The sequence below is a fragment of the Chiloscyllium punctatum genome, chromosome 39 (assembly GCF_047496795.1).
Source record: "Chiloscyllium punctatum isolate Juve2018m chromosome 39, sChiPun1.3, whole genome shotgun sequence".
In the NCBI taxonomy this organism is placed as follows: domain Eukaryota; kingdom Metazoa; phylum Chordata; class Chondrichthyes; order Orectolobiformes; family Hemiscylliidae; genus Chiloscyllium; species Chiloscyllium punctatum.
The window spans coordinates 21165340-21186529 of NC_092777.1; the positions used below are offsets into that span (position 1 = coordinate 21165340).

The following is a 21190-nucleotide window of genomic DNA, read 5'->3' on the forward strand; positions in this document are numbered from 1 at the left end:
AAGGATCGCTCCCAAATCTAAGAATAATTTTTAAAACAGCATGCTTGAACCAAATTTACTTTCGAGTAAGTAGCTGTTGAGGAGAAAATAAATAGGACAGAACGCACTGGGAATTCAGTGACATTAGGTGAGTAACTCCAGTTAAGAGGAGTTCTGGTATATGGTTCTTGGGTAATGAGAGCAAAATTATGACTTCGCAAGGTGTGTAATGAACCGTTTCTTTTTCGCGACCATTTTAAAATGATCGACAATAAACGAGATACATAGACTCCGCTCCCGTTTGATGCTAATGTGCACATGCCCAGACAGTTAATTTACGAAACAAAAACCCGAAAGAACTGCGAGTGCTCGAAATCAGGAACAAAAAAAACAGCAATTGCTGGAAAAGTTCAGCAGGTCTGGCAGCATCTGTGGAGATAAATCAGAGTTAACGTTTCGCGTCGGGTCGGGAAGGGTCGACCCTTCCTCTGAACTGTTAACCTACTGCATGAAGGGTTCTTGTGTTTCTTTAAATGCTTGGTGGTTCAACCCCTAAAATATCACCCTTCTCTACAACAAGTAAAACATTCTGAAAAAAGAAGGAAAGTTCCTTATAAAAGAGACCTAAGGGGCAACTTTTCTTCACACAGAGGGTGGTACCAGTATGGAATGAGCTGCCAGTGGAAGTGGTGGAGGCTGGTACAATTGCAACATTGAAGAGACATTTGGATGGGTATATGAATAGGAAGGGTTTGGAGGGATATGGGCCGGCTGCTGGCAGGTGGGACTAGATTGGGTTGGGATATCTGGTCGGCATGGATGAGTTGGACCGAAGGGTCTGTTTCCATGCTGTACATCTCTATGACTCTATGACTATATGGTCAGTATCTATCTGAAGTGTCCCATTATTACAATGCGTCACATTCATTACTGTGAGCCACATGTCACATTTCCAACATTGCATGTTCCATTGTGTGGCTGGAAAGTCAATGCACCACTTCCCCACCCCCTCACCTACCCCCCAAGAAAAAGAGCAATTTAAGAGGAATCAGGCTCCACTAGTGAGAATTTGAGACTAAATATCCCAAATGTCTCTGACTTCACAACCACTGCTGGCAGTACATTCTATGCACACACCACTCTCTGCATAAAGAACCTACCTCTGACGTCTCCCCTATGCCTTCCTCCAATCACCTTAAAATTATGACCATTGGTGACAGCCATATCTGCCCTGAGGAGAAGTCTCTAGCTATCTACTCTATCTATGCCTCTCATTACCTTGTACACTTCTATCAAGTCACCTCTCTTCCTTTTCTCTAGTGTGAAAAGTCCTAGCTCACTCAACTTCTTTTCATAAGACATGCCCTCCAATCCAGGCAGCATCTTGGTAAACCTCCTCTGCACCCTCTCTAAAGTATCTACATTCTTCCTAAAATAAGGTGACCAGTGGAGTAAATTGAGGGGATGTGTAGGTTAGGTTCATCTTCAATTAAGATAAATGCCTGGCACAACATTGTGGGCCAAAGGGTCTGTACTGTGCTGTACTGTTCTATGTTCTATATTCATCTCTTTTTGGTTTCATTAGTTGGATGTTGTAATGTGCTGTCAATGTGTTCTACAGCAGTCGTCGATTATCAAGCTCTGCATCACATACATTTTGTAATTGCTGAGATGAATCAGAGCACTTTTCCCATTGGAAAATTGTTATTATAAAATAAAAACTGAATAAAACACTGTCTGGGAATTCTGTGTGTCATGACCTGAAATGATTTAAATCTACAGCTCTTTAAAACTGAAAATAAAAGTTTCTGCAGCTTACACTTATGTTTTCCATCTGTTGCTGGAATGCGTTGATCGACAGGGTACACAGTATGGCTTAAAAAAGAAACACGGTCATAAGTTTTAGTAATTTTAATAGGCTTCTCTGTCTGTGAGTTGCAATTGTTTATGCCAGCTGAGTCCATTATGAATACTTGGGTAAGCTCCAAGGTGTCCACAACCACCTAGTTCAACAATTGGACTGACAGATTAACTTTGAATAATGTCTCAAAACTGTCTTGCTTTGTGACAACAAATTAATGACATGAGGGGATCTTAAGATTTTTTGAATAGCTTTTTTGAAGTGAAGGTTCTTTTCAGCATGAATTGTGTTACTATGATAGCTTTGTTAGATTGTTAGAATTTTTTTAAAATGCCCATTTCAAAGAGGCCTCTGAGGTATATTCATAGTGTCATAGAGTCGAGATTTGCAGCATGGAAATAGACCCTTTCGCTTAACTTATCCATGCCACCCAGCTTTTGCAATTAAACTAGTGGCATTTGCGTGTGTTTGGTCCATATCCCTCCATGAGAGAAAATGAGGGGTTGCAGATGCTGGAGAGTCAGAGTCAAAGTGTGGCACTGCAAAAGCACAGCAGGTCAGGCAGCATTCTAAGAGCAGGAGAGTCGATGTTTCGGGCAGAAGCCCTTCATCAGGAATGTGGGGGGGGGGAGGTGAATGGAAGAGGGCTGAGAAATAAATAAGCGGGTGGGGGTCAGGCTGGAGGGAGGCAGCTGGGAAGGCGATTGGTGGATGCGTGTGGAGAATGATTGTGACAGGTCGGTGGGGAGGGTGGAGTGGATAGGTGGGAAGGAAGATGGACAGGTGGAGCAGGTCAAAAGGGCAGTGCCGAATTTGAGGGTTAGATCCAGGATGAGGTGGAGGGAAGGGAGGTTTGGAAACTAGTGAAATCAACATTGATGCCATATGGTTGAAGGGTCCCAAGACAGAAGATGAGGCGCTCTTCCTCCAGGCGTTGGGTGGCTTGAATTTGGTGGTGGAGGAGGCCTAGGACTTGTGTCTCCTTGGTGGAGTGGGAGGGGGAGTTGAAGTGGTCGGCCACAGGGTGGTGGGGTTGTTTGGTGTTTGTGTCCAAGAGATGTTCCCTGAAATGTTCCATGAATTGACGTTCTGTCTCCCCAGTGTAGAGGAGACCACATCAAGAGCAATGGATACAGTAGATGAGGTGGGTGGAAGTGCAGGAAAATCTCTGCTAGGTGTGAAAAGATCCTTTGGGGCCTTGAACGGAGGTGAGGTGGGAAGTATGGATGCAGGTTTTGCACCTCTTGCAGCGGCAAAGGAAGGTGCTGGATGTGGAGGGTAGAATGATGGGGGATGTGGACCTAATGAGGGGGCCGCAGAGGGAATGGTCTCTGCAGAACGCAGGCAGGGTTGGGAAGGGAAATATGTCTCTGGTGGTGGGGTCTGATTGTAAGTGGCAGATTAGGACCAGGGCGGTTCTATCCTTGTTGCAGTTGGAGGGGTGGGATTCAAGGGCAAAGGTGTGGAAAGTGGAGGGGATGCACTGGAGGGCATTGTTGATCACGTGCAAGGGGAGATTGTGGTCCTGGAAATCAGAGGCCATCTGGGATGTCCTGAAATGGCATTGCTCCTCCTGGGAGCAGATACAGCAGAGGCTAAGGAATTCAGAGTAAGGGATCGCATTTTTATAGGAGAAGGGGGTTGGTGGGTTTGAAATAGATGTCTGTGCTGAGTCAGTCACTGGAGATGGAGACAGAGAGGTCCAGGAAGGTGAGGGGGATGTTGGATATGGTCCAGGTGAGCTTAAGGTCAGGGTGGAAGGTGTAAGTGAAGTTGAGGAACTGTTCCACCTCCTCGTGGGAGCAGGAGTTGGCACCAATACAGTCATCAATATATCGGAGGAAGAGGTGGGGGGTGCTGCCAGTGTAACATATCCCTCCATACCTATCCCATCAATGTACTTGTCCAAATGTTTCTTAAATGATGAAATTGTACTCTCCGTCACTAACTCTGGCAGCCCATTCCAGCCGTTCAGCACCCTCTGTGTGGAAACATTGCTCTGCTAGACCCTTTTGTATCTCTCCTGTCTCACCTTAAACCAATGCCCTCTAGTTTTAGATTCCCCTACCATAGAGAAAACAGTTGGCTATCTACTTTATCTATAGTTAAAGATAAAAAAACTGCAGATGCTGGAATCCAAGGTCGTAACGCAGGAGGCTGGAAGAACAAAGCAAGCCAGGCAGCACCAGGAGGCAGAGAGTCAACATTTCGGGTGTAACCCTTCTTCAGGACGTCACCACCTCCTGATGCTTCTGGCTTGCTGTGTTTTTCCAGCCTCCTGCTTGTTACCTACTTTATCTATGCCTCTCATAATTTTAAAGACCACTTTAAGATCACTCCTCAGTTTCCTACACTTCAGGGAAAGAAGACTAGATCTAAAGTTAAAGTTCTAAATTGGAGGAAGGCCAATTTTGATCGCATTAAGCAAGAACTTTCAAAAGTTAATTGGCGGCAGATGTTCACAGATAAAGGAACGGCTGGAAGTTGGGAAGGCTTCAAAAATGAGATAATGAGAGTCCAGAGACAGTGTGTTCCTGTTAGGGTGAAAGGAAAGGTCAGTAGGTGTAGGGAAAGCTGGATGACCAGCGAAAATGAGGTTTTGGTTAAGAGAAAGAAGGAAGACAGCAGAGATCAAGTGAATCTTTAGAAGGATATAAAGGCAGTAGGAGTGTACTTAAAAGAGAAATCAAGAGGGCAAAAAGGGGATATGAGGTAGCTTTGGCAAATAGGGTTAAGGAGAATCCCAAGGGATTTTATAAATACATTAAGGATGAAAGGGTAAAAAGGGAGCAAATAGCGCCCCTCAAAGATCAGCAAGGCAGCCTATGCTGTGGAACCACAAGAGATGGAAGAGATACTAAATAAATATTTTGCATTAGTGTTTACTGTAAAGAAGGACATGGAAGATATGGAATGTGAGGAAATAGATTATGACATCTTGAAAAATGTCCATATTTCAGAGGAGGAGGTGCTGGATGTCTTAAATCGCATAAAGGTGGATAAATCCCCAGGACTTTGTGGGAAGCTAAGGAAGTGTTTGCTGGGCACATTGTTGAGATATTTGTATCATTGATAGTCACAGGTGAGATGCCAGAAGACTGGAGGTTGACCAACCCCAGCCTATTCAGTCTCTCCCTATAGCTCAAGCCCTCCAACCCTGGCAGCATCCTTGTAAATCTTTCCTGAACACTTTCAAGTTTCACAACATCTTTCCGATAGGAGGGAGACTAGAATTGCACACATTTTTCCAAAAGTGGCCTAACCAATGTCCTGTACAGCTGTAACATAACCTCCCAACTCTTATACTCAATGTTCTGACCAATAAAAGAAAGCATACCAAATGCCTTCTTCAGTATCCCAATTACTGCACGGTGGCTCAGTGGTTAGCACTGCTGCCTCACAGTGCTGGGGACCCGGGTTTGATTCCAGCCTCAGGTGACTGTCTGTATGGAATTTGTACATTCTCCCTGTCTCTGCGTGGGTTTTCTCCAGGTGCTCTGGCTTCCTCCCACAATCCAAAGACGTGCAGGTTAGGAGAAGTGGCCATGCTATATTGTCCATAATGTTCAATGATGTGTAGGTTAGATGCATTAATCGGGGTAAATATAGGTTAGTAAAGTCGGGGTGGGTTACTCTTCAGAGGGTCACTGTGGACTTGTTGGGCCGAAGGGCCTGTTCCCACACTGTAGGGATTCTAATTCATACCTGTGACTCTACTTTCAAGGAACTATGAACCTGCATTTGTTCAGCAACGCTTCCCAGTACCTTACCATTAAGTGTATAAGTCCTGCCCTGATTTGCCTTTCCAAAATTCAGCACCTCACATATATCGAAATTAAAATCCATCTGCCACTCCTCAGCCTATTGGCCCATCTGATCAAGATTCCATTTTACTCTGAAATAGCCTTCTTCGTTGTCCAGTACATCTCCAATTTTGATGTTATCTGCAAACTTACTAAATGTATCTCCTATGTTCACATCCAAATCATTTATATAAATGATGAAAAGCAGTGGACCCAGCATCAATCCTTGTGGCACACCACTGGTCACAGGTCTCCAGTCTGAAAAGCAACCCTCCACCACCACCCTGTTGTCTATATCCAAGTGGCTAGTTCTCTCTGTATTCCATGAGATCTAACCTGGCTAACCGTTAGATCATGGCTAACCCCCCGGTCTACCATGAGGAGCCTTGTCAAACGCCTTACCGAAGTCGGTATAGATCATGTCCACCACTCAAACCTCATCAATCCTCTTTGTTATTTCTTTAAAAAACTCAATCAAGTTAATGAGACTTGATGTCCCATGCACAAAGCCATGTTGACTATCCCTAATCAGTCCTTGCCTTTCCAATAATGTAAATCCTGTCCCTTAAGATTTCCTCCAACAATTTGCCCACCACCTATGTTAGGCTCACCGGTCTACAATTCCCTGGTTTTCCTTACCACCTTTCTTATATTTCTTTGGAGCATCGGAGGCGTTATAGACGTTTATAAAATAATGAAAGGTATGGATAGAGTGAATCGATAAGGTCATTTCCCTGGGTGAAAGAGTCCAAAACTATAGGACATATGTTTAAGTGAGAGGGGAAAGATTTAAAAGGGACTCAGGGAAAAATAAGGTGGTATGTGTATTGTATGAGTTGCCAGAGGAAGTGGAGGCTGATACATTTACAACATTTAAAAGGCATCTGGATGGGTATTTGAATAGGAAGAGTTTAGAGGAAAATGGGACTAGATTAATTTCGGATACATAGTCCAACAAGTTATTTGGAAACACTAGCTTTCAGAGTGCTGCTCCTTCATCACCAGAGGGGTCTGTTTGTGTGCTGTACATCTCCATGACTCTAATTCCTAGGCGAGCCAGCTTCTCTCTGTAACTCAAACCTTCCAGTCCAGGTAGCATACTAGTAAATCATTTCACCACTCTTTATAGTTTAATAATACTTTTACTTCATGCAGTGCTCCAAATGTAGTCTTACCAATGTCTTGTGCAGCTGCAACAAAGTGTCCCAATCCTATACTCAGTGCCCTGACTGGTGAAAGCAATCATGCTGACAGCCTTCTTCACCATCCTGTCTATGTGTGACTCCACTTTCAAGGATCTATGAACCAATTCCCCTAGATCTCTTTGTTCTGTAACTCCTCCCAGGGCCCTATCATTGATTGTGTTAGTCACACCCAAAATTAAACTCCAACTGCCATTCCTCAGCGCACTGGCTCAAATTGAACAAGTTCTCGCTGTATTCCCAGATAACCCTCTTCTCTATCTGCTCTACCATCAATCTTGGTGCCATCCACAAACTTACCAACCATACCTCCTAAATTCTCATCCAAATCATTTAGGTAAATGACAAATAACAGTAGATCAACAACAATGCTTGTGGCACATCATTGGTCATAGGCCTCCAATCTGAAAAATAACCATCTACCAAGACCCTCTGTCTTCTACTGTCAAGCCAATTTTGTATCCAATTGGCTAGCTTTCCCTGGATCCTGTGAGATTTAACCTTACTCTTCAACCTGCCATGCAGTACCAAGTTCATGTAGACAATATCTACTGCACTGCACCTCATCCACCGTCTTTGTCACCCCTTCAAAAAACTCAATCAAATTTGTGAGACACAATTTCCCATGCACAAAGCCATGCTGACCATTCTAAATCCTTGCCTCTCTAAATGCCTGTATATCCTGTCTCTCAGAAACCCCTTGAACACGTTACCCACCACAGATGTTAGGTTCACTTATTTGTAGTTCCCAGGCATTTCCCTCAGCCTTTTGTAATAAGGGCACAACATTAGCCACCTTCCAATCTTCGGGAACTTCACCTGTAGCTGTCGATGAAACAAATTTCTCTGCAAAGAGTCCGCAATTTGTTCCCTAGTCTCCTACAAAGTCCTGGGATATATTTCATCAGGTCCTGGGACTTTATCCACTTTATTGCATTTTAAGACTTCCAGCACATCCTCTTCTGCACTGTGGACTCTCTTCAAGTCATCACTATTTATTTCACCAATATCCCTAGCATCCATGCCTTTCTTGACAGTAGATATTCACAAGAAATATTCATTTAGGATCTCACCTATCTCATGTGGTTCCATGCATAGATGGATCCTTGTTGATCCTTAAGGGGTCCAATTCCCTCGCTAGTTACACTTTTGTACTTGTAGAATCTCTGGAGTTTCCTTTACTTTATCTGCCAAAACCATCATATGTCCCCTTTTAGTCCTCCTGATTTCTCTCTTAAGTGTACTCTGACACCCTCTGTACTCCTCAAGGAATTCACTTGATCACAGCTGCATATATGTGACATATGCTTCCTTTTTCTTGAGCAGGGCCTCAACAACTCTACTCCTGTCAGCCTTCATTCATAAACACATGCTGACCCTAAACTCTCATGAACTCACTTTTGAAAGCCTCCCACTGACCAGATGTCTCTTTGCATGCAAACAACCACCCCAATCGACTTTTGAAAGTTCCTGTTCAAATCCCACCATGGCAGATGGTGGAATTTGAATTCAATAAATATCTGGAATTAAGAGTTGAATGCTGACCATGAAACCATTGTCAATTATTGGAAAAACCCATCTGGTTCACTGTTCTCTTTTAGGAAAGGGACCTGTTGTCTTTACCTGGTTTGGCCTACACGTGACTCCAGACGCACAGCAATGTGGTTGACTCTTAACTGCCCTCTCGGCAATTAGGGATGGGCAATAAATGCTGCCTGGCCAGCAATGCTCTCATCCTGTGAATGAATAAAGTAAAATAAAAACTTTAACTTGTGGACCAGACCTATTCTTTTCCATAGGTATTATAAATCTAATGGAATTATGGTCACTAGTCCTAAAGTGCTCCCCCACTATTACTTCTATCACTTACCCTGCCTTATTTCCCAAGAGGAAGTCAAGTTTTTCCCCTTCTCCAGTAGGGCTATCTACAAATTGCATGAAAACTTCTTTATGACCACATTTAACAAATTTCTCTCTATCCAAGCCCTTAAAACTATTGCAGTCCCAGTCGATGTAAGGAAAGTTAAAATCCCGTGCTTTTACAATCCTATTATTCTTGCAGCAATCTGTGATCTGCTTACATATTTGCTCCTCCATCTCCCACTGACTATTGGAGGGATAACAGTACAATTTTATTAAAATGATCTCCCCATTTTATTTCTCAGTTCTACATGTAGACTCAGTGGATGAATCCTCAAGAATGTCCTCTCTTAGTACTGCCGTGATGTTCTTCCTAATCAAAAATGCAACTCCCCCTCCTCTCTAGCCCACCCTTCTATCCTTCCAGTAGCATCTGTACCCCAGAACATTGGATTGCCAGTCCTGTCCTGGCTCAGCTATGTTTCAGCTAATAGCTATAATATCCCAGTCCCATATACCCATACATGCCCCAAATTCATTTGCCTTACCTGTCAGTTCTCTTGCATTAAAATAAACGCAGTTTAACCCAAACTTGCCTTGTTTCCTGTCACGCTTTCACCTACCATATCTACCATGAGGATTATCAACACAGCCTTTATTATTTGACTTGCTGTCATTAAGTTCTGTACTGTTGTCAACCTTCTGTTTTGTCTCCCTACTGCTATAAATCCTATCCCTCTGCCAGACTAGTTTAAACCTTCCTGAGTGGCTCTAGCAAATCTCCCTGCCAGGATATTGGTTCCCCCTCTATTAGTGGATATGGGATGAGCAGATACGAAGGATGCATGGAGGGGCATGAAGAGAGCAAGGGGAATATGAAGGGCTGTGGGGAATGTGGGGGGCATGGATTCATTTGTGGTTAATGGAAATGAGTGCTGATGGCTTGAGGGCCATACATTCATCATCAAGACAGAACCAATGTCCCAAAAATGGAGGTGAAATTTCTAACCGGTTGGCTAGAATGTTTAACTTTTTAATTTTATTTCTTTATTTTTCTGCTTTGTATCTAAGATTCTGCACCTTTAAGATGGCACCATAATTGGCGATTTGTAAAGTTTCCACTGTACTCATGTGAGTACACGTTACAATAAACCTAATTCTAATTGATATCTGGCCACCTCCCCCAACACCTTTGCCCCGCGGTGAACTTTTGAAAGGAGGTATATTTGTTGAATCAGAAAGTTTCTGAATTTGACCTGAACTCCAAGATAATTTGGCCCTTTGGTTTTTTTATCTGTTTCAACCATTTGAAATTTTTCATGTTCAAACTGTAACAAACAAAATAAAAATAATTAAATGACTACTAGATATGATTCAAAATTGCAAGCATTTTACAAAAGACAGCTGAAATTAGGATGAAAAGGCTTTAAGTCTTCCTCTCACCCTCTTAAATTCTCTCTCACAGGTGCCATGAATTGCTTCCATTTTTGGAATATGAACAAAACAGAATCTATATACAATTACTGGAGTCTGTCAATTTAGTTTCATTTTTCAAAATTAGTGATCTTTTACTAATTTTGCAACATATAAACAAAACCTACATTCAAATACACAAGCCTTTAGCTAAGTGAAAGTAGTCTGTATATAATTTCTGTAATTAAAACTTTTTCCTTTGTTCTCTTTGACTTCTTTAAATAATTGAACTGATTTGAGAAACGTACTGAGGAGGACAATAATGTTTGCAACTTTCTACAACAGACAATCTCAGAAGATGAGCATCCCAGAAAATAAGCATTCCAGAAGAAGTCAAAAATCATAGCCACAATGCTCAATGCACTAGAAGATCAAGAATTTTCATAATCGTAACTTAGCGATATGTCCGACATGTTCAAACCTCAGAATTTGTCAATGATTCACTGAATGCATTCTGTAAATATAACCAAGCTAACACATATTCTAACCTTGCAACTTATTCATGTTGTAGTATAAGTTATGATCCAAAAACTAAGCTCCTTCTTCTTTAACAGCGTAACAATTCTACCTTTGCACTTGTAATTCTATTACTTAATTGCATGTATCTCACATCCTTAACTTTTCTCATGGGCGTAATTGCACCGTATAGATGTTCAAAGTAATTTTTCATCACAGATAGCTGACCTGTTGAGTATTTTCTGTTACTGAATAAAGTACTACTGAGTACTCCAATTTTGTCCTTACTTTGTCTTTGATTGTGCTATTTAACTAATTTTGCTGGATTGTGCATGCCATTCTCAGGTGATTGGCTCTAAGTGTATCTATTGAGATAGTTTAGACTGTAATTTATTACAGTTCAAAGGTGTGTTAATCAGCTGGTGTGTAAACTTTAAGATATGACTTGTAGATCCCTGTTCTCCTTCTGTGTATTTAAGAAAAAATAGAAAATATTAGTCTAGTGCTGATATCCCAAATTTGTTGGTGTGTTGTATTTTGTGACAATGATATTTGTAATGCATAATGTGGTAACCCTGATGTACTAAGAATAGTTTAGCATTGGTTTACAAGAAAATCTTACATCCAGCAGTTTTAAAATATTCATACATCTTTGTGCATTGATGAGTATATCAAATCAATTAAAAACTCTTGTTACAGTTTTTTAAATCACTTGTAGAATGTGAGCTTCATTGTCTGGGCCAGCATTTATTGCCTATCCCTAGCTACCCTCGAGGAGGCGCTTGAAGTGCTGTAGTCCATGTACTGTAGGCAGACTCACAATGTTATTAGGGAGGGACTTCCTGATATAATTCCATGTCAAGATGGTGAGTGGCTCAGGAGAAAGTGAGGACTGCGGATGCTGGAGATCAGAGTTGAAGAGTGTGGTGCTGGAAAAGCACAGCCAGTCAGGCAGCTTCCAAGGAGCAGGAGAATCAATGTTTCAAGCATAAGCCCTTCATAACAAGAGTGGCTGCAAAGGGATCCTGAAGGTGCTGGTGTTTTGATGTATCTGCTGCCCTTGTCCTTCTAGATGGTAGTATGGCTTACCTAGTCCTTTTGGAAGCCCACAGAAAGCTCGCAGTCAATATCTGACAACTGGTTTTATGTTATCCATTTCACAAAACTCCAATCTTGGAATATCATAAATGCAATTTGAACAAACTATAATGCCTACTCCTGAATTTCCCTAAAGTACATAAAATATATCAAGGAAGCTCATTTTCATTAAATTTGATATAACAATAAAATCTCTGTTTAACATTTTCTACAACAAATAGGTACTGTGGAAGTGCATTTCTAAGTTTTCCCGAATGTATGTATTCAAAACATTAACAAAACAATTCATAAGCGAATATCAAATGAAACAGCTCTAGATTTGCAAGGAAATAAAGATTTTATTGTTCTTAATTGAATACAAAGAAATTCACATTATGCAGATTTCTTGTAATCATTGCTGAATTTCTGCATCAGCTTCACTCTTCACTTTCTAGTCCTTTCTGTAAAGTAAAATTGAAAACAATAGTTAGAGGCTGATATACATAAATATATAGCTGATACTCATACTTTAATATCTATTAGTCAAGAATTTACTGTCAAAATAGCATTCACTGTTACTTATGCTTAAAAAGTTTAATCTACTTCAAGTAAGGGGTAGATATACAGCTGAATACAAATATCCAAATGTCACAAACTTTATTGCACCTCGCTGTTATCAGCTTCTCAAACATGCTAACTTACACTGTAACACACTACGGATGTACATCGAATGTCATTAGGTTTCTTGATATTTTTAATTAACTTGTTCAGATATGTTATGAACACCCCTGGAACAGGTGGGATTTGAACTCTAGCCTTCTGACTAGTGGTAGGGACATCATGAGATCCTTTTACTTGTACATTGAGACAAACAAAACCTTACAGCTATGTAAGGCTAGAATTAATAGTTAATAGCCGCAGCACAGTTTTATTGACCAATTGCCTCTTTGGCATTGAAAATTAGCCATTATAGATATGGAGTCTTATTCTTTAATATTTTGATTTTTAGAGGGAAAATGTTAAAAATATCAAATTTTAAACATGTTTGTTTCTTTAATACTTTAATATCTTTCTCACTTAATCCAATCTTTATTTTTGCTACCATTTATCTTTTCCCTGATTTATCAATTAATTCATCCCTTTAATTCTTTTTCTCAGTCTCACAGACAGGACACATCCTTCTCGATCACATGTTCAAACATATTATATAGCTCATCATGGAGACAGGTAGGCCTTGAACTCCGACCTGAAGGAAGGGGTACTGAGAGAAGAGTGCTTCTTGATATGTCCTGTATTTATTTGGTCAATGGAGGAGATCATTGCACTGACTCAGTTCTCTTCCATTGCAGCATTTTGTTTCCCCCCCTGAACTTGTTTCATATTTGCAGCAAGTTTGGTGGAAACACTTTTTGAGCTGAAAGGTGCAGGGGCAAGACTAAATAATTGGCAAACATCATTATATACTCAGTTACTTCCAAAATCTGACCACCAGCTTGAATGTTTTGACATATCACCACACTAAGTTTGAATTTACAATGTGCACGTTACCTTGCTTACAAAATCACGACTTTTAGCCCTGAGTTTGTTGACCTGGGATTCTGCAATATCAGCACGTTCCTCTGCTTCTTCCAATTCATGTTGTACCTTCCTAAATTTAGATAAGTGCACATTGGATTGTTCCTCCTGAAGAAAAAGGTCGATAGAATAGATGTGACCAGCCAAATATAAGCAATTACAATTATAGTACTGAAAGTAACATATTTATCAAGCAAGCAACAGCAATCTTATTAACAAAATATAAAGTAGTTGTACTACATTTTTTATCTCTGTTAATTGGAATGTCAAGGACACAAACTTTTAGCATTTATTCTTATGAATCTAACTGTACCCAGAGAACCATTTGGAATGGCTTCACTTTCCAAACCTCCAGTTATCTGGTGGCCTCCAAGCATCTATCTTTAAACACTTTTAATCCCTTAGTCACAGAATGCCTGTCAGGAACACAATGGTACCACCCTGTTTATCATTACAACTGCTTTGCGATCCCTCCATTGTTGCTAAATGATCACATGGTGTATCTGATATCTGGTTGAACACATGAACACAAATTTTCACAAAGTATTAGAAATATGTTATCTTCAGTCCCCACCACAAGCTAATAGTTGATGTAAAGTGAGCTTTTAACCACATGAATGTACAGCCCGAAAGATTCCCAATTTTCACCTCCAATACCTTATCCAATCCTGTTCTCGCCTCAGATTATCTGCTACTGAAAACCTCATCCATGCTTTTGTCATCTCTAGACTTCACTCCTGTAATGCACTCCTGATTGGTCTCTCATTTTCTACATTCCATAAGTTTGAGGTTATCCATAATTCTGCTCCCATGTCCTAACTTGCATTCCACATATGTCTCAGTTTTAAAGACTTCATATCTGGTTACAAAGTCTTCCAGGGCCTCACCACCCCTTATATCTGTTATTTCCTGCAGCACTGAAAATCTCTGAGACAACTTTGCTTCTGTAATTAAGGCCACTTATACATTATGATTTTAATGTATATTTTAACTCCACCATTGGCAATTGCCCTTCAGATCCTAAAGTCTGAGACTTCAGAATTTTCTCCCTAAACCTTTTTTGGTATTCCTTTGAAGACAATCCTTAAAATCTACATCTTTGATGATGTTCTTGGACATCCACCTTATTACCTGTTTATACAACTCAGTGTCAAATAGTTAAAGCAATGAAGTGGTGGAGGCTAGTACAATTGCAACATTTAACAGGCATCTGGATGGGTATATGAATAGGAAGGGTTTGGAGGGATATGGGCCAGGTGCTGGCAAGTGGGACAAGATTAGGTTGGGATATCTGGTTGGTGTGGATGAGTTGGACTGAAGGGTCTGTTTCTGTGCTTTACATCTGTATGACTTTATGACTCTTAACTGCTTTTCGAGTGATTAGGAATTGGCAATAAATGTCAGTAACACAGAGCTCCCATTGTTGAAAAAAATAGTTGATGTCATCTCTGTAAAGTACCATTGGGTGTTTCCTATGTTAATGATGCCACACAAATACATGTTATGTTGACTTAAACCTTTCTTTGCAGTTAATTACATAATCATAATGGAATAAACAATAGCTTTGGATAAAACCACAAGCATTAGCACATGGATGAAGATATATTACATTTTCTTAGCTGTGTGCTTGAATGTATAAGCATTACTTACAGCCTCTTCAGACTGCCTCTTAAAGGTTTTAACTTTCATTTGCAGTTTGTCAACTAGGTCCTGAAGTCGCAGATTATTTTTTCTGTCTTCTTCAGTCTGTGTACAGAATTTGAACAGTAAGTTATAGAGAATATGTGCTGATGGCATTACCATTTGTAAAGCTCTCCAGCTAAATGTCTGTATTAAACAATTTAAAGTATTCAGACTAACTTAATTATATATGACTTAGTTGCTTACTGACAGCTCAGTGTTCCGTTCTATGAGGCAAATCAAACCAAGCAGGAAAATTCTAAATTTGAATAGCTGTACTTTTTTAAATTTAAGAATGTACTTTATTCATAACGATATCTTTATGTACATACATAGTCACTAAAGTAGTTCCATTCTGTACAGTAACATATTAAGAAAACAAACAAACTATCAGAGTTTGACTGTATCCAGCAAAGCAACCAAAGGCATTTCTTACTTGTACAAGATTATATTTACATACTTTTGAGGATGTGCTTTTTCATTAGTCGATCAGAGCAACAGAAGTGGAGCAGTGTACTGTTTTTGGTTTAGAATAGTGTATCAGCCTAGCTTCTCTCTCATGGGACTGCTGTATGTCTGATGTCTGCAAATGATGGGTCAGGACATGTTAATGCTCAGTGAAGGTGGTATCAAGCTTTGCTGTGGCACTCTGTGACTAAACAACTAGCATGGACAGACTATCAAGAGATATACATGAATAATAATAATTTGGTGAGATACCAAAGCATTTGCAGATATTCACATCAAGTCAAACCCTCAGAAGAATGAAAACTGATGAGAAACAAAATACAATTTCCGAATACAGGATCTTTGAGTTGATAAAAATGTAAAATTACTGTTCCTAGTGGAACTGACATAGGGATCAGAAGGCTCCATCTTTTAATTCACTTTGCATTACATCTCAATCAGGACGCACTGCTTACCCTTAGTTGAAAAAGAAAAATCAGGAAAAGCCTCCTGTTACCATCCAGTTTTGGGGAGGTATGAAGCAAGAATGCCGAGTGAATCAGAATTGGGCCAATTAAGTTACTATTCATAATAGATAGCTGGTCAACACACATTGGCTGATATTTCTCACAAAGTGACTGCAGTACTTGAATGAATTATAGAAGGGTGACTAGTCTTTCTGGTATTGCATTGCAACAAGAGGTAAAGGTTTAAAGAAAAGGAAAGGAAAACATCTTTGATTTAGAAAATAAATTAAAAGTTAATTCAAATTACATGTCCCTACCTGATACAGGAGCTCTTTGACCTTCCTTTCAAATTTACGCAAACCTTTAATTGCCTCTGCACATCGTTTTTGCTCAGCTTCGAGTTCATTCTCAAGCTCACGTACCTACAATATAAATGAAGTAATCTTCAACAAAAAGCTAAGAACACCTGAATACATTTACATTTGTTCCAGTAGAAGCGTTGTGAGATTTTCTCTTTTGAGGATCACATTATTCATAAAGAGGAAGTACTAATGAATTGCACCCTAGTCTAGTTTGCACAATTCTTAAGATTTCATACCCTCGCCTCCAGTTTCTGGAGCTGTTTCTTTCCACCTTTCATAGCCAGCTGCTCTGCCTCATCCAGACGGAGTTGCAGATCTTTCACAGTCTGCTCCAGATTCTTTTTCATTCTTTCCAAATGAGAATTGGTGTCTTGTTCTTTTTTCAGTTCTTCTGCCATCATAGCAGCCTTGTAATGACATTAAGAGATATCATCAGCATTAATAGACAGATAAAATGCGTCTTAAAGAAATGTAGTAGAGTACCATGGAATTACTATTAAAATTGATACAGGGCCTTACATCTGTTATGGCTTTCTTTGCTTTCTCTTCTGCATTTCTTGATTCTTGAGTAGCATCTTCAACTTCACTTTGAAGCTGGCTAATATCAGTTTCAAGTTTCTTCTTTGTGTTTATGAGGCTGGTATTCTGTTGAAATAATTGGTCAGAGATACTATGGTCCACATACCATAATGTCGCACAGCTAAGTCAGTCTGAAAGATTTCTGTTGTTTCACTTTACCTGGGTGTGCAGGAGTTGCACACGTTCACTTGCATCAACCAATTCCTGCTCAGCAATTTTGCGTGCTCTATCTGTTTGTTCAAGGGCTGCTCTTATTTCTTCAATTTCAGCAAGCTGTAAATTGCATCTCCGTTCAACCATGGCCAGTTGTTCCTTAAGATCATCTTGGCATCGGAGGGCCTCATCAAGATGCAACTGGCATTCCTTAAAACAAGATTGATAATTGATATTAACAAATTGTACTTTAAAAATTGTCACATACAATCTAATTCTAGCCATCAGTACAACTAGGCATTATTGATGTTTATTATTTCATTTTTATCTTGCAACCTTCTAGTTTAAGTTAACCCTGCAAGTTAAATAACTAGGTGTCCATTGACAATACATTATGTACATAATGGAATTTTGCATGAGATAAGTAATCTCAATTTAAAGATGGACATATTTTACAGCTTTTAAAGATCAATCAAAGAAAATCTTGTACAAACATTAAAAATTCACCATAAAAGTCTTCGATTCATTAACACTAATTTATTATTACCAAGCCTCACGTACCTTGAACTGGACTTGCAAGTTTCGGAAATGTTTAACAGCATCTGCTGCTTGACGGTTTGCATGATTCAGCTGAATTTCCATTTCATTCAGGTCTCCCTCCATCTTTTTCTTGATCCTCAAGGCATCATTTCTGCTCCTAATTTCAGCATCCAAAGCAGTCTGCATAGTGTCAACTGTCCGCTGATAATTCCTTTTGATTTGGTCAATCTCTTCATCTTTTTCCGCAATCCGCCTGTCCACTTCTGCTTTCACCTGGGTCAGTTCCAGCTGAATACGTAGGATTTTGCTTTCTTCATGCTCCAAAGATGCCTTAAAACATGTGACACAGGACAAGATCAAATATTTAATCAGGTAATAGATTACCACAGCTGCTAGAAACAGTGGTGTACTGGTAATGTCACTGGGCTAGTAAACCAGAGGCCTACGATAAGGGTCTGAGGACATGGGTTAAAGTCCAGAACAACTGGTGAAATATGAAACTCATCTGGAACAGAAAACTAATGTCAGTAATGGTGATTGTGGCAACTATCATTAATGATTGTCATGATCTATCTGGCTCACTAATACCCTTTAGGGAGAGCTACCCTTGTTGATGAGGCCTTCATGTGACTACAGAGCCACCAAAATTATCTGAGGTTTAAAAACAAGCCACTGAATTCAGGGGGAAATTAGAGATAGACAATAACAGCTGGTGTTGCTTGGTGAAACTCAGAACTCATGAAAGAATCTTTGAAGAAGTTTTGAGGGAAAAAATTGTGGAGATGCAAATGGTCTGGCTACAATAGCCATCATAACATCTAAAAAAAAACTAGCTTATCAAAACTCTACTATTCCCATGAGTTTGTGTTACAATATTTTGCAATAGTAACATTATCACAAATGGTCATCCTATGCTACCATAACTTCTTTGAGAAACTAGCAGGAAATTCTGAAGTCCACATATATGCAGTTAGACATAAATATCCAAAAACTACTGCCAGTGATACTTTGCTTCACTGCAGAGTAGCCTGTTAAGATCTCTCCAAGGTTGAATCTTTTCAAGATACTTGAACTGACAAGAACTTTGACTCATACACTTTTGATTTTGCTGTTGAAATGTTTACACCATGTTGAATGAAATGTAACTGCCATATTAAGTTCATTGTTCCTGCTAGACAACCTCATAGAACCCGGTAGAGTAAATTCATTGCTGTTAAATAGCAAATTTCCTTGTTATGTTAAGAAATTCCACATATTTTCAAAATAATAATGTTCTTGCAACCTTTTTGTTTTCTATCCTAATTTCATGTTTAAATCCCAATTATCTTTGATCTGTAAAATTGAAAGGCATAAAAGTGAAAGGGTTCAGTTGTTTCCATTTCTTGGTTTGCTGTCAAGAAATTGTTCACCTTACCTAACGGCAGAATTGTTCCTGGTTTCTGAAAAATCTCCCTGACTCAGAGTTACATTCAAACTGACCTTGTGAGGAAAGAAACTTGTATTGCAGAGACCTAACTTTTAGTAATGAATGTAATGAGTAAAAAATGTGCAAACATTGCAAGTTCTTGTGATAACTTTCTTAGAGGTCAGAGAAGGCCAGAAAATCCAACTGATTAAAACTAATAATGCTGTCCAAACAGACACATCACTCACAGTGACAAGCATCCAGAACTAATTGGTGGACTTACTTTACACCATCATTTCCTCTGCACTAACAGCATCTCACATTTAGCCTTCTCTTTAATTTTAACAACATGCAATGTTTGCAAATCTATTGCTTATTAAAGTCACCACCAAAAGTTAGAGTTTCCAATTAACAGAATAATTTTTAGTGAGGTTATAAATATTCTCAGTGCCATTCAATCTGTTTGACTAAGAATTCAAAAAAATTAAAGTATTCAAACTCATATTCATACATGCAATCAACTTATAAAGATTAGTAAATTGTAATCTTCCATACCGTCAAATTATAATCTTAAATTATTTTGTTCCAGTCCTTCTTGTTCCAGTCCTCTTTCATTGATCTAGTATTTCATTTCCCTCTCTTTATTTATCTTTCTATAGCTGATCTAACAGTAAATTCACCTTATTTCCTCTCAATCCTTTGCTCAATTTCTTTCTCAATCATTAAATCTTCCTGGTTCAGTATTGCTGGTTCCTCCAGTATCTAAAGTCTCAAGATACTCACTTGCCTCACTAGCTCACACATCCAACAGGCTATGGCACAGAAAATATTTGAATTAATGGGTACAAGGAAGAGTCAAGCTAAAAATGAAAGTTATAAGCTTTTCTGCCTCCGCAAAAATTCAATAAGTCCCAGTCAAAACCAGCAAACAAACCTCAGCCTCTTCCAATGCTGCTTGAAGATCAGCCTTTTCTTGCTCAGCTAATTTTTTGGCCTTTTCCAGCTCATGGATAGTCTTTCCATTCTCACCAATCATTTCAGTCAGATCTGAGATCTCCTCTGTTTAAAGAAATAAATAGTTTTTGAAGTAAGTTATGAATAAATTTTCATTTAAGTTGAATGTTTATATGCTTGCCAGAAATCATTCTGTCACTTAGAAGAACTCACGCTGTAAATTCTTATTCTCTCGTTTAAGAGTTTCCAGGTTATCCAAAGCTTCCTCATAAGCATTCTTCATCTTGAACAGTTCTGTACTTAGAGAACGGGATTCCTTCTGTGCTGCCTCCAGGTCAGTTTGGGTCTCTTCATATTTCTGCTTCCATTCTGCCAGAATCTAAGATGTCACAGGAATGCAGTGAGCATGTTGTTCAAAACTACATGTAACTGACTCTAAATAACTCAACTGTTGTGATGATACCTTGTCGAAGTTTCTCTGCTTCTTATCAAGAGCAGCTGCAGCAGCATTAGCTCTCTCCACATCAATCATTAGATCTTCCACTTCACCTTGCAAGCGCAGTTTTGTCTTTTCCAGTGAGGCACATTTAGAATTCACTGCTTCGACATTGTCCTCAGCATCTTGGAGTCGCTGCGCAAGTTTTTTCCTGAAGGTGATAACAACCATTCAACTGTTACCAAAACAGCGAAAACATCACTCAAAGAAAGCACAAGTTAAAATTCTCTTAATGGACCTACTTGGCCTCTTCCAGTTCCTCTGTGCGCTGGATTGCATCAGTTTCATATTTTGTTCTCCACTGAGCAACTTCACTGTTGGCCTTGGACATGCCGCGCTGGAGCTCGGCCTTTGCTTCCTGTTCCTCTTCATATTGTTCACGGAGCAAATCACAATCATGGCGGGAAGATTGTAGAGCATGTGCCAAGGCACTCTTCGCCTGAAATATTTCAATTTGAAAGGAAATGGTTAAAATACTATGTTTAAAAGAGTAAACACAAAATAATCTTTTCCAAAAAAAAATAGTAGCCTATGCAAGGATCAATCCTTTATCATAATTATCAAAATAAGCGCAATGAAATATCATTCAAAGAACAAGGCAGCACAGTGGCTCAGTAGTTAGCTCTGCTGCCTCACAGTGCCAGGGACCTGGGTTCCATTCCACCCTTGGCAACTGTCTGTGTGGAGTTTGCATATTCTGTCTGTGCCTGTGTGGTTTCCTCCCACAGTTCAATCACGTGGAGGTTAGGTGGATTAGTTATGGGAAATGCAAGGTTCTAGGGATAGTGTGGGTCTGGGTGGGATGTTCTTTGGAATGTCAG

General features: G+C 39.6%; 1 protein-coding gene across 1 annotated transcript in view; it reads right to left on the minus strand.

Annotated features, from left to right (window-relative positions):
• Window positions 1-12050: 12050 nt before the first annotated feature.
• The window catches only part of LOC140463862 (myosin-4-like), a 34050-nt gene continuing 24910 nt past the window's right edge, over window positions 12051-21190 (minus strand). Inside the window, exons 29-40 of the mRNA XM_072558288.1 lie at window positions 20612-20808; window positions 20337-20520; window positions 20087-20252; window positions 19854-19978; window positions 17536-17844; window positions 16981-17184; window positions 16762-16887; window positions 16479-16649; window positions 16198-16302; window positions 14937-15032; window positions 13260-13394; window positions 12051-12172 (exon numbers count right to left, since the gene is read on the minus strand). Coding sequence (XP_072414389.1) covers window positions 12149-12172; window positions 13260-13394; window positions 14937-15032; window positions 16198-16302; window positions 16479-16649; window positions 16762-16887; window positions 16981-17184; window positions 17536-17844; window positions 19854-19978; window positions 20087-20252; window positions 20337-20520; window positions 20612-20808 — 1842 coding nt within the window. The 3' untranslated portion in view covers window positions 12051-12148. The remainder of the gene's footprint in view (window positions 12173-13259; window positions 13395-14936; window positions 15033-16197; window positions 16303-16478; window positions 16650-16761; window positions 16888-16980; window positions 17185-17535; window positions 17845-19853; window positions 19979-20086; window positions 20253-20336; window positions 20521-20611; window positions 20809-21190) is intronic.